Here is a 12701-nt window from a genome sequence, read left to right as displayed (position 1 = left end):
AGCATCAAAGTGTATCCAGGTTCTGATCGGGGATCTTTTGACCACCTCTTTATTTTGCAAGAACACCAATCTTACACCGAGAGCTCCCATAACAACTTAAAGCTTTGAACGTGAAGGATACCCTCTCATCCAAACGGTTCTCCAAAACACCCAGAAGTAGCCAAAGTGAAGGATACCCCTTCCAAGGGGTGCACCAAATGCCCCAAAAATTGCTCTAATAGTTTAACGCCGTCCGTGGAAAGGTTTCTCACCATTCGCGAGTTTCTTTATCTGTATCGTTTCAATTTTATCGATAACAATTTGGCGCCTTCTGTATATTATTAATTTTTTTATTGTTACATCAAAAAAAGTAAGCACTTGAAAATATATGTAACCAAATAGCAAAAAAAACTTTGCCACTCTTTTAACTTGTAGGATATGGTAATTAAGATTTCAAAAGAATGCGGCAAGAGCTCTTATTCGGAAGTCACACAATACTGTATCATTATCGACATTATGGTGTAACTTTAACTGAGAAATAAAAAAGAAAAAGCTTGTGAAAGGTAAGTCATAATTACTAACAAATTTTGTAATGAACAGTAGTGCAGTACTACATTCAAAGTCATTATTGAGGTGGAATTCTCAGAACAGGTTTAATTTCTGTTCTGATCTTCCTTGATGAGCCCTTTTGCTATGACGGCATCCTTGATGAGCTTAAGAGAATCTACTATATCGTCACAAAGCTGGTAAGCATCAGGAATTATGCTTTCATCAATTGATAGAACAATGGTCATCTTGTTGACATAGCTTTGGAAGTTGATCATCAATGCCTGCAAGAGGAAGTATTAATCATAGTTTTCAGCTCAATATATGGAATATATATATATATCAAGAATTAATGTTTATCATTCTTTTGATTGAAACCAATTAATTAAGTACTAATTACTTACGTGTGGTTGACCATAAGAACTTGGAGCTAGGTAAGTCATTGGATGACCATAAAAACCAATTTCTTCAAGGGGTCCGACTAGATTGGAGAAGCACATTGTAGTGTGGGTAATGATTCTGTGAGACATACCACTTGCTCGCTGTTAACCGCCAGAAAAATGCAAGCTCGTAAGCACTCGTAATACAGTTTGTATGCTTCAATACAAGATGTAGCCCTAACGCTTCATTAATCTCTTTTTTTATGCTTCCGTTTTCTTTTCTAGCTCTTTCATATAATTAAGTAGGGGTTTAAGTTTATACATGAAGGAAAGTGTTAAGATATAAAAAACTTTAAAGAAAAATTAACTTCACTTATAATAACGCCTTATCTTTCATTACTTTTATAATTAAATACTCAAATTTTAAAAAATGTCAATTTAGAGTATTCATCTTTCTTTCTTTTTTTCTTTTTCTTTTTTTTTTCAATTTCAATCATCTTTATAATTTTTCGTTAAATCCTGTCAAAATTCTTAGGAAAAACTTTACTTATAACCTCTGATCTTTCATCACTTTTAAAAATAAGGTACCCAAACTTTAAAACATGTCAATTTAAGGTATCCATCTTTCAATTTCAACAATCCGTTAGAAATTTTCGTTAAACCCTATCAAAATTTTCAAAATACTCTTGTGTTTTGTTTTTGAAAGAAAATTTATAAAAATTTCAAAGATTCAGGCATGAGTATTTTTGCAAATTCTATTAAATTCTTGCAAATTTTTTTTTCCTAAATAAAAATAGTGGTATTATAAAATTTTTGACAGGATGTAATAGAGGGTTGAAATTGAAAAAAATTGAAATATGGATACTCTAAATTAACACTTATTAAAGTTTGGGTACCTTATTTCAAAAGTGATGAAAGATTAGGGGTTATAAGTGAAGTTCTTTCAAATTCTCAAAATACTCCTCCTTTTTTTAGGAAAAAAAAAAAAAAACATTGCAAGATTTAGATGTTAGTCAAAATTTAACGAAATTTGCAAAAATACCCATGCATGTATTTTTGAAAAATTTTATTTTATTTAAAAAAAAAAAAAAAAAAACACAGGGTATTTTGAGAATTTCGATAGAATTTAATAGGAAATTCAAACGGTGTGTTGAAATTAATAAAGATTAATACCCTAAGTTGACATTTTTTAAAGTTTAAGTACTTAATTGTAAAAATAATGAAAGATTAAGAGTTATAAATGAAATTTTTTCAAACTTATAAGATAAATAGTGATTTAACAGTATTCTAAGTCAAAAGAGAGTAATTTCTACCTTAATGCCAAACAATTTGAGAACCAACTCGGCAATGGAAAAAGTGTAAATAGCTTCGAAGGAGTGCTTCTTTCGATCAATGGTGGCCTTGGCTTCACGAACATAGTCTAATGGATCGTCCCTTAATCCAATGGTGAAGGGGAGGAGGACATACCCAATCCAGTTTCCCCACTTGACTTGAGTATCGTTCTCCATCATATCAGCCAAAGCCTGCATATATATTAATTTGACAGTATATATTAATTTTTCTATATATAGTTGTAATATATATGTTGGGGATAAATTCCACTCAACCCGATTCAATGAGGAGATAGACATTTAGCAACTACTTCAGGGAAATCAGGTATCAGTTATCTCAGTAAATTGTGATAGGACTCTATTTAGCCCAAGTATAGTTTGATCAGTAGTCCTATCCCTAGTGGAATTGGGATATGACTTATGGTCCAATCAGATAAGAAGAATGATCATATCAGAAGTCTAATAAATTATTAGAGTCCAATTAGAACTCTGACATCAATTCTATATCTCGATTAGAACTCTGACAGCAGTTCTAGATTGACAAAGAGCAGGAATTCTAATCCAGCTTTGACTCCACCTCTTTGCCTATAAATAGGCTCATACCCCAGGTATAAACTAAGACTCATTTTTTATGCACAGAGCATTATTTCTTACATAAGCTAATTTAGGCATCGGAGAGGACCCCCCGAAAGGGTCCCTTAGTTTTTGTTGTTTTGCAGAATTATTAAGAAGCGTGAAGAACATTAGAAGAACGTGCAGATTCACACCATACCGAAAACTATACCAACAGTTTGGCGCCGTCTGTGGGAAACGATTATTCGTTCCTCATAAAAGAAAAAGAAGATCCAACATGGTGATGAACACACATTCCGGAAGCCAGACCAACCGATAGCTTAGAGCCCCACTGGAACCGGTTGTTCAGAATAATCCACAGCCTCCACCGCTCGATGGAGACCAGGATCGCATAGCAGCGTTGGAAGCCCAGATCGAATCCTTAACACAGCGGAATGCTGAGTTGCTGAGCAGGAGGCCGGAACAACCCAATCTCGAGATGAACAGGGATGAGCGTGAGGAAGAAGATCACAACAGCAACACTAATCCTCAGAGGGAGGATGACCGTCAAGGAGATTTGAGCAGAGTTATTGTCGAGCTGGAGAGAAGGTGCACGTATATGGAGATGGAAAGAAAGGACAAAAGCAGATCCGTAGTTGTGAATAAGCTCCTAATGGGTACAGACTCACCCTTCACCAGACGAGTAGCAGACTATCGGCTACCCGAGAAGTTTAAGGTACCCCAAATTCTAAGTTATGCAGGAGACGGAGATCCCCTAGATCACCTAGAGAATTTCCGAGCTCATCTAGACCTTCACGGGACACTCGATAAAGTAGCATGTTGGGCCTTCCCCTTTACTCTTTCGGGGAATGCCCGGGACTAGTTTAGGAAGCTGCCCCCGAATTCTGTTGATCAGTTCAAGGAATTGTCCAAGATATTCCTAACGGAGTTCTTGGCTTTCCGGACAAGGAAGAAGCCTTCGGGATATTTGCTATCATTGCACCAGCAAAGCAACGAAAGTCTTAAGGAGTTCATGGCTCGGTTTAACCGAGAGAAGGTAACGGTTGAAGATCCGATCGAGGATATGGTCTTTGCTGCCATTTATCAAGGAATTTCGCTCGAGGAGCCTTTGATGAAGAAGTTGGTCCGGAAGAAACTGAGTACCTTGCAGGGCCTCATGGATAAGGTAGAAGAATTCATTAATCAGGAAGAGACGCTGAAGTCTATGGCCAGTTCTAGGCTACCCCAAGAGACAGCCCCAGAAAAGAAAAGGAAAGAATTCAGAAAAGCTGATGGGGAAGAGCAGAGGCAGGTAAAGAAGTTCAAAGATTATAACTTCACACCTCTCAATGCCAAGATATCATAAGTCCTTATGGAGATCAAAAAAGATCCGGTGTTTCGGGAACCACAAAAGATACCAGGTAATCCTTCTTACAGGAATGCAGGTAAGTATTGTGATTTTCATAAACAAGTAAGTCATTACACCGAGGGGTGCGTAACCCTAAGGTTATTAATAGAAGAATTCATAAAGAATGGCAAGCTGGTTCGGTTCTTGGGAGAGCAACGGAACCAGCCAGGAAATAACAAGCCTCAGAATCATCGAGACTATCAGCCCCGAGATCATCAGCCAAGGGATTACTATCCCCGAGACCGTCCTCAGCTAGATGAGAGGCATCAGGAGAATGATCTTCGAGATAACATAGAAAGAAGAGAAGACCGAGGAAGCAGAAGCCCACAGCGTAGAGAGCCGAGGCAACAACAGAATCTGCCTGTGATCATGTAGAAAGGACTCTCGGGAATTTCATGCTAGACTTTTATTTTTAGCATTTATGTTTGCAAAGAACTAGACTTTTATTTTTAACTCGGACTAGTTATAATAAAAGACAGAAAATTCCCCAGATTTTTTGAATAAGTATTTTTAGAATAAAAGAATAGAGCTGACTTAAGTATCGGAATGTTCCCGGTGAAGGGACCGGGAACCCATTGATGTTGCTTCTTTTGTAGGCAAAAGCCTCTCGGATCAGTCCTAACCGAGAGCAAGAAGAAAACTCTCGGATTAGTCCTAGCCGAGAGAAAGAAGAAAACTCTCGGATCAGTCCTAGCCGAGAGAAAGAAGGAAACTCTCGGATCAGTCCTAGCCGAGAGCAAGGCAAAGCCTCTCGGATCAGTCCTAGCCGAGAGCAAGAAGAAAGCCTCTCAGATCAGTCCTAACCGAGAGCGAGGCAAAGCCTCTCGGATCAGTTCTAGCCGAGAGCAAGAAAAAAGGGGGGTCGGATTTAGCCCTCGGATTTTACAGGTTTTTCAGGAGTTAGCCATTCCAAGAGACAAGGAGAAAACCTTAAAGAAAAACAAGAAGGTAATGGGGTGTAAGATTTAACCCTCAGGTTTTGCAGGTTGGCAGGTTTTCAGAATGAGACAAAGCTCGGGTTTTCTTAGACATAGAATTCTCATTATTCAAGCAAGCTTTGGATAAGAGAATTGGGGGGTAATTGTTGGAAATAAATTCCACTCAACCCGATCCAAGGAGGAGATAGACATTTAGCAACTACTTTAGGAAAATCAGGTATCAGTTATTTCAGTAAATTGGGATAGGACTCTAATTAGCCCAAGTATAGTTTGATCAGTAGTCCTATCCCTGGTGGAATTAGGATATAACTTATGGTCCAATCAGATAAGAAGAATGATCAGATCAGAAGTCTAGGAAGATATCATATTAGAAGTCTAATAAATTATCAGAGTCCAATTAGAACTCTGACAGCAGTTTTAGATCGACAAGGAGCAGGAATTCTAATCCAGCTTTGACTCCACCTCTTTGCCTATAAATATGTCAATACCTTAGGTATAAACTAAGACTCAGTTTTTATGCACAGACCATTATTTTCTTATAGAAGCTAATTTAGGCATCGGAGATGACCCCCGAAAGGGTCCATTAGTTTTTGTTGTTTTGCAGAATTATTAAGAAGCGTGAAGAACATCAGAAAAACGTACAGATTCATACCATACCGAAAACTGTACCAACAATATATATTACGCCTATATATAGAAAATAAAATAAAAGAGATCGAAGGAATTAATTTTACCTCAATTCCTACAGATGTTCTTATGTTTATGAGCAAAGTTGATCTGAGACGAATTTTCTTTGGAAGAAAGTTTTTCGTCTCAGTTGCCTCCTCGGCTTTCTTACCCTGACCTGCGGAAGGAGACAGTGAAACATGGTGAGCACGTGTGGTCGATCTATTGTGACACGTACGTACATGATAATTAATTGGAAGCCAACTGATCAAAAAGGATGCATGTCACCATATTTTCTGTTGAGATAACGGGATAGACCAGCCTGAGTGACTCCTAGGGCGACATCATTGATGGTCTGCAAACCCCACAAAGCATGTCAATTTAGTCTAAAATTAAACAGTTTTGTTTCCTTTACGTACAGATGTTTCATGCATATATATATATATGAACTCGAATTCAATTTAATTGGATATTAAAAATAAATAGGAATAATAAGCTACATATTAATTTATTCTCTTATATCTTAGATCCTCTATTTTAGATTGGGTCTGAGACAGATCAATCTTTATTTTAATAATAAATAAATAAAAAAATCAAAATCAAAATCAAAATTAGCCTCTATGTTTTGGCTGGGTTTCAATTCATTTAGATTCCAGTTTTTGTAATTAACTGTATGAGTTTTAACTTGGTTTTAAATCACTCGTTTTGACATTATTAAATCAGAGCTCATTTGAAATTCGACTTATACATAAAGAACTTTTTTTTCTTTTCTTTTCTTTTCTTTTTTTAAAAAAAAAAAAATCCTCAACCAAGTGGTAGAGGGCAGGTTGCACCCTTCCCATTTGTGGATGCCCCGCGCGGCAGAATGAATCCCTCAACAATTCTAGGTTTGTATTTTATTTTATTTTTACCTTTGTTGTTTTACTTTTCTTTAATTTTTTTATAATTTTTTTAAGATATAATTAAATTTTTGCATCTTTTTTAAATTAAAAAAAAAAAAAAAAAAAAAAAAAAAAAAAAAAAAACACTATCTGCATATATAGTACATGAAAGAGCGATTTAAAATTGGACTAAAATTAATGTAGTTTATTTTAAAAATTAAAACAAAAAGAAGAGTGATAGAATCGAGCAAAAGAACATGAATTAATTTTTAGTTTTATGAGGCAGGCATAACTTTAATGTAGTCTCTCTTTCTCTCTCTTTCTCTCTCTTTTCGAGCGAGACATAACTTTTAAGAGAAATGCTACAATTCCCACCACCATCCCACCCCAATCCCACCAACACTAAAGTGATTTTACTTTTTTATTTAATAAGTCAATTTTCAACTTCTTACACTTAGGAGTGGTGGGATTGGGGTGGGATAGTGGTGGGAATTGTAGCATTTCCCTAACTTTTAATGAGGTATTCAATTTGATGTCAGGAAATGTTTACCAAATAAAAGATGGTGGGGACCTTCAGACGAACCCCCTTAATATGGGCATGTTATTAGACTTCCACTTACTATCGGCAGGAAAGAAAATTCCTTCAATTTTTTTTAATTTTTTTTTGCTTAATTTTTTTAAAAAAATATTTGCATAATTAATCAAATCCCAAAAACACAGGAGAGGAAAAAAAACACCAAAGAAAACAGAGCTTTTGAGAGTCGATCGACTTATTACCGTGTTCATGGCATTCTTCACCAACTTAAGGTCGTCCAAACTGACCGTCCGGTGAATAATTCTTCGAGGACTGGACTCAGTGCGATCTGGCCCCTTGAGAGGCGTCTCGGTATCCTTGAGGAAGGAAGCCGTTAACATAAACATGAAAACATCAACGACAGTGTGCCAAAGGAGCTGCCAAACCCACCAGAACCCAACGAAGCACCGCCACAGCCACCAAGAGCTACTCTTTTCTTGCTTCTTCTTCTTCTTCACCGGAACCGTTGGCAAAGCCTCCGGATCAGATATTTTTCGCGTACACGCCAGTAAAAGAGAAATCAAAGAAGTTCCATCGCCTAGAGAGTGGTGGATCCTGAACACACCAACGGCCTCTGAATCTGAAGTTTTCGCGTTGAGGAGGTGGAGATCCCAGAGAGGCTGGGACTTGTCTATGGTGGTTTTGCTGAGGTTAAAGACGTAATCTTCAACAAATTGATCGCCTGACTCCATGTCAGGATTCAGTTCAGGAACTATTATGTGTTTCTCTAAATCCACCTTCGTTCGAACCCATTTCATATCCCCTGTATCATCCACAACCTGCGCTTTTTTCGGTAAGTAATAATATAATTATTTTGGTCATATTATTCCTAATCAAATTAATGATTAGTTAATTACGTCGGTGACAGACATGCTCTACATATTAATGGCAAAATAATTCATGTTAAAATGAGATTATTTTTCATAATTACCTGCAAACTAGAGAAGCGAGGGTGCTTAAGCAAAGTGTGCTCCAAGTTGGCTTTGACGATATCCACCTGAATTTTGGTCTTGCTCCCCATGATGGCTATGATGTAGACATTAAAATTTGGTTCATGGAACAGCCGAGCTGATGGACTCAACGGCTCTTCTTCGAACACCTCATCATCATGTTTTTTAAGATGGTGGTGATCTTCACCGTCTTCTTCGTTTGCTGTCTTGGTTCTGATAGGCTTCATAGCTTGCTTTCTCGACCTGCACAGACCCTCTTCAGACTCCATTAAGCCGATTAAGCTCTATCTACGTACGTACAATAAATATTTATGACAGTATAAATATATGTATATCTTCAATTTTTCTTGTTTAGTTGGACGTCCTATATATATAGGAAGAAATTAATGCGAGGCTTCTGTGTCTGAATATATAGGAAGGACTAGCTTCAAAATTGGCACCTAGAATTTCCAAATAATGAATACCAGAGACATTTAATAAGGAAGCAAGTTGTCGATCTTTTTGCTTACACTTTTGAAATCAGGTATCTTTAAGAGCACCATAAGCATCCTGTACCAGCATATATATCACTTCCATATTTGATTAGAAAAAGCTCGATCGAGAGATTTGGAGATCGAGGACCATGCATCGTCGATCTTTGGTTGCATTAATGCATGTCGATCATGATCAATTGTTAAAAATTAAAGCCTAGAATGAGCAAATCATGATCAGACCTCAAAATGTGATTAAAAGCAATTAATAAAGCGAGAGAGTTGGGAGAGAGTTGGTCGTCACGTCACAGACTCACAGTCGTTCCTGCTAACCATTTGTTTTGTCTGTTTGAAAGGAAGAGAACAATTTAGCAATAATTGTCCACTACACAACAATATTTTCATGTGTGAGAAGCCAATTTCCATCTGAGCTGCCACTACTACTAAGTCATAATTACCCTGGTTTTCTATGCATCATATTCGATCGGTTCCACATGCTAGCTGCATGACTGCATCTACACTTTTTGGCAGTGGAACGACCCAGATGGTTCCATCGATCTTACTCATTTCTAGCTACTTCCAACTTCCAACGTCAAAAATTTACAACATTTCTTCCAACTTTCCCCCGTTTAATTTCCTCCCTTCCCCTCATTATAATCATTAATTGTTTCTGTCAGTTCATAGCCCAGAAGAGGAAAATTAATAATAATAAAAAAAAAATATGCAAGTGGAGGCAAGGTTATTCATGTCGTGCATGTACATATATCTATATAATGACTTTAATTATTCAATAAAAATTGAATGTATGCCGTAAGTTAAATGTAATTCATTTTGATATATATATATATGATGATCAGCTTAATGCTGCATGTGTACTGGTTTGGCGAGTCTCTACTAATGGCGAAGTTTATTTTGGTAGGCTTGGGGGTTTAGAGACCCTTATTTTGAGGATCATATCCTCTCCATTTCAACTTTCAACCAAGATATTTAATAATGGCACGTACATATTTTGCACCGCTAAAAATAACAAAATAAAATTTGAACCAATAAATTTTTATGGAGATGTCGTAACTCAAGAGCTAGGAGCCATGGCTTCTCTTACTTTTCAAATTTTCTTTTAAATTTTTTTATTCAATTATATATATATATATAGACTCAAAAAATTAAGTTGGACTTTTATTAAATTATTTTTGACCTCGATCTCTTAATAAAAATCCTGGTCCATCCCTTGAGTAATATGTTTTTTTATTAATGAAATTTGCTGACATACCAAAAAAAATTTAAAAATAAATAATTAATGTTTTGTATTATAAAACTTGGTTTAATGATGTGAAATAAACAAGAGGCGGTGGAAAATTTAAAGGGCGTAGGGAATATGAAAGCGACACCGCTGGTTGGGACCGAAAATGTGGTCGCTTGAGTTGAATGCACAAAATTAAAGGAGCCCAACCGCAACGACCATGGGTAGTTCTTAAGAGACCGGAGGCCGGTTTGAGCATTTAAAGTCCCACTTTCCTCACCTGTCAAACTAAATGCCCTCACGTCCTTTTGCCCTTTTCAACACTCTGCCTTTACGAAAGACAGTAACCACTAACAACCTCCACTTTCTTTCTTTCTTTTTTCTTTTCTTTTCTTTTATATATATATATATATATATAAAAAAAAAATGCTAAACTGGATATGCATTTAATGATGTTATATTATTTAATTTTTTGAATAACGTGCCACGTTATTTGTGTGGTTAAATATTCAACATTAATTCGTAAGGTTTTTTTTCTTTACCATTGAAAATGTACTTTTTTTTTTTTTTTTTTTAGAAAACTAAAACATTAAGAGCAAGAACTTAATAAAAATATATTTAATTTTAATTAATACTATACCACATTTTTAATAAATAGCCTGTTTCAAACTACTCTTTGAATAAGAAAAACAACATGAATTCATACAATTTATAATCTCTTAAAAATGGTAGAAAATCGTTATCACGAATGAATGACCTTCACACAATAGGACCAAAACGCTAAATACAGTCAATGTGTCTTTTTTGGGTTGACGGAAGAGTAGGCACACCTAATTACAAGATCACATTGTACTTATAATTGATACATTTCAAATATTCGAGGTGTCGAATAAGGATTCTCTCAAACTATCTATTCGAATTCATCCTTATCAGTTAGTGTCCTGCATTAAAGGCACCAAGTCAATCAACAAATTTGAAGATCAATTAACTACTTGTTGAGATGACAGACAGATAAATGAACAATCAATATCATTATAATGAGGAGAAATGATCCTTACATTCATTTCTTACAACAACCCCACAACAAGCTGACGTGGCTGGTAATATTTTAGGGATTTGATTCATACACAACACTATCACAACAATCACACAACAACCCCTCACATGAGGGTGGACCCCACATGAGGGTGGACCCCAGTGTGTGGGGTCCACCCTCATGTGAGGGGTTGTTGTGTTGGTGTTGTAAATTTAACATTTTCCAATATTTTATTATTTTTTTGTTTTGTTTTCATTTTTTTTTGTAAAAAAATAATAAAATATTACCAGCCACGTCAACTTGTTGTGGGGTTGTTGTGAGAAATGAGTGTAGGGATCATTTCTCTATAATGAATTCCAACCAACTGCATGGAACAATTAATAAAGAAAATGATGAAGGCACCTTTTATGGTTTAAATTAATATTCTCTCCGTTTTATTTAGACTTCCTAATCTATTTTATGTCTTAAATTAAATTTAAGAGCATTTAACGAGATATATACTAGCCTAGTTGTATTGTCATATCAGCCTAGTTAGATGGAGTGAGATGTTAGTGTAATATATAGCATTACTCTTTATTTCACTATAAATAATATTATATATATGGATAATTACACCGTTGGTCCCTGTGGTATGTCATAATTATTTTTCACTCCCTATGGTGTGAAAAGTGCATGGGATGTCCCTGTAATATGTAATAATTACAAATCGATCCTTACAGTCAAATTTCATTAAAAAATTTAACAGATTCCGTCAAATGTCACGTCAACGCCACGTGTTGCCATCTGATCGGCAACACGTGGCGCTGACATGTCCATCTTAATAAAATAACATAAATTTATTAATAAATAAATAAAAATACTTATTTTTTGAAAAAAATAAAATTAAAATTCAAAAAATAAAAACAAAAAAAAGGAAAAAGGTGGCAATGGGGTGGCCAGCCAATGGGGGTGGCGCGGGGCCACCCCTAGTAGATATAGGGGTGGCCATCGGGCCACCCCTAGTAGATCTAGGGGTGGCCGCGCGCCACCCCAGGCGGCCTCTGGGGGTGGCGCGCAGCCACCCCTTGCCTGCCAGTTTTCTTTTTTTCTTTTTTCTTTTTTAAAAGAATAATAAATTTATTAATAAATTTATATTTTTTATGAAGATGGACACGTGTCGCTATCTTATTGGCGACACGTGGCGCTGACGTGTATGGCTAACAGATTCAGTCAAAAAGGTGGACGGAAAATCGACCTAAGGAGTAAAACGTAATGACCTCCCATGCGCTTTTTAAACCATAGGCAATGAAAAATAATTATGGCATACCACAGGGACCAACGGTACAATTATCTCTTATATATATACTACACTAATATCCCACCATGCTGACGTACCCTTTTTTTTTTTTTTTTTTTTTTTTTTTTCTTTCTTTCTTTCTTTTAACAAGGAATGATATCTCTAAGAGTGGATTAACAATATCACGATAACATAGTGAGAACTGTGAAATAATGATGTGATATATAGTATTAATTAATACTCTTCCACACGTATCTTACTTTGCTGACGTGACAATAAAGTGGGATACTTATAGGATAAAATTAAAGTGTGGTTTCTATAGCATTTCTCATTTCGTTAATATTAATGTTAGAAACCACACTTGTATCATGTTAATATTCTGCTTTGTTGACGTAGCAATACCAATTAGTCTTTAGATTATGTTCTTTTTCTTTTTCTTTTGAGTAATGATTCACTACCACCTAAATATACAAC

The 12701-nt window shown here is 35.9% G+C and overlaps 1 protein-coding gene across 2 annotated transcripts; it reads right to left on the bottom strand.

Annotated features, from left to right (window-relative positions):
• Positions 1-368: 368 nt before the first annotated feature.
• Positions 369-8997, bottom strand: LOC133862583 (wax ester synthase/diacylglycerol acyltransferase 11-like). Of its 2 annotated transcripts, XM_062298425.1 has the most exons (8): positions 8715-8997; positions 8187-8448; positions 7459-8034; positions 6089-6155; positions 5869-5978; positions 2219-2428; positions 930-1067; positions 369-809 (listed from the first exon to the last, which is right to left on the bottom strand). In XM_062298425.1, the coding sequence occupies exons 2-8, from the start codon at positions 8430-8432 to the stop codon at positions 633-635; spliced, it is 1524 nt and encodes a 507-aa protein (XP_062154409.1). In that variant the 5' UTR covers positions 8433-8448; positions 8715-8997; the 3' UTR covers positions 369-632. The 2 variants fall into 2 exon arrangements, with proteins under 2 accessions (XP_062154409.1, XP_062154408.1); XM_062298424.1 differs by lacking the exon at positions 8715-8997 and having other exon boundaries at positions 8187-8595.
• Between the last annotated feature and the right edge of the window lie 3704 nt (positions 8998-12701).

Source organism: Alnus glutinosa, chromosome 3 (assembly GCF_958979055.1).
Source record: "Alnus glutinosa chromosome 3, dhAlnGlut1.1, whole genome shotgun sequence".
NCBI classification, from domain to species: Eukaryota; Viridiplantae; Streptophyta; class Magnoliopsida; order Fagales; family Betulaceae; genus Alnus; species Alnus glutinosa.
The sequence above is the reverse complement of the archived record's forward strand: the minus strand, read 5'-3'. Positions and strand labels throughout refer to the sequence as shown.

Coding starts and splice junctions, on each gene's coding strand:
- LOC133862583 (XM_062298424.1), bottom strand. CDS start 8,474: ATGGAGTCTGAAGAGGGTCTGTGCAGGTCGAGAAAGCAAGCTATGAAG. Junction 6,156..7,458: donor TGAAGAATGCCATGAACACG/GTAATAAGTCGA, acceptor TGGGGTTTGCAG/ACCATCAATGATGTCGCCCT. Junction 5,979..6,088: donor TTATCTCAACAGAAAATATG/GTGACATGCATC, acceptor CTCCTTCCGCAG/GTCAGGGTAAGAAAGCCGAG.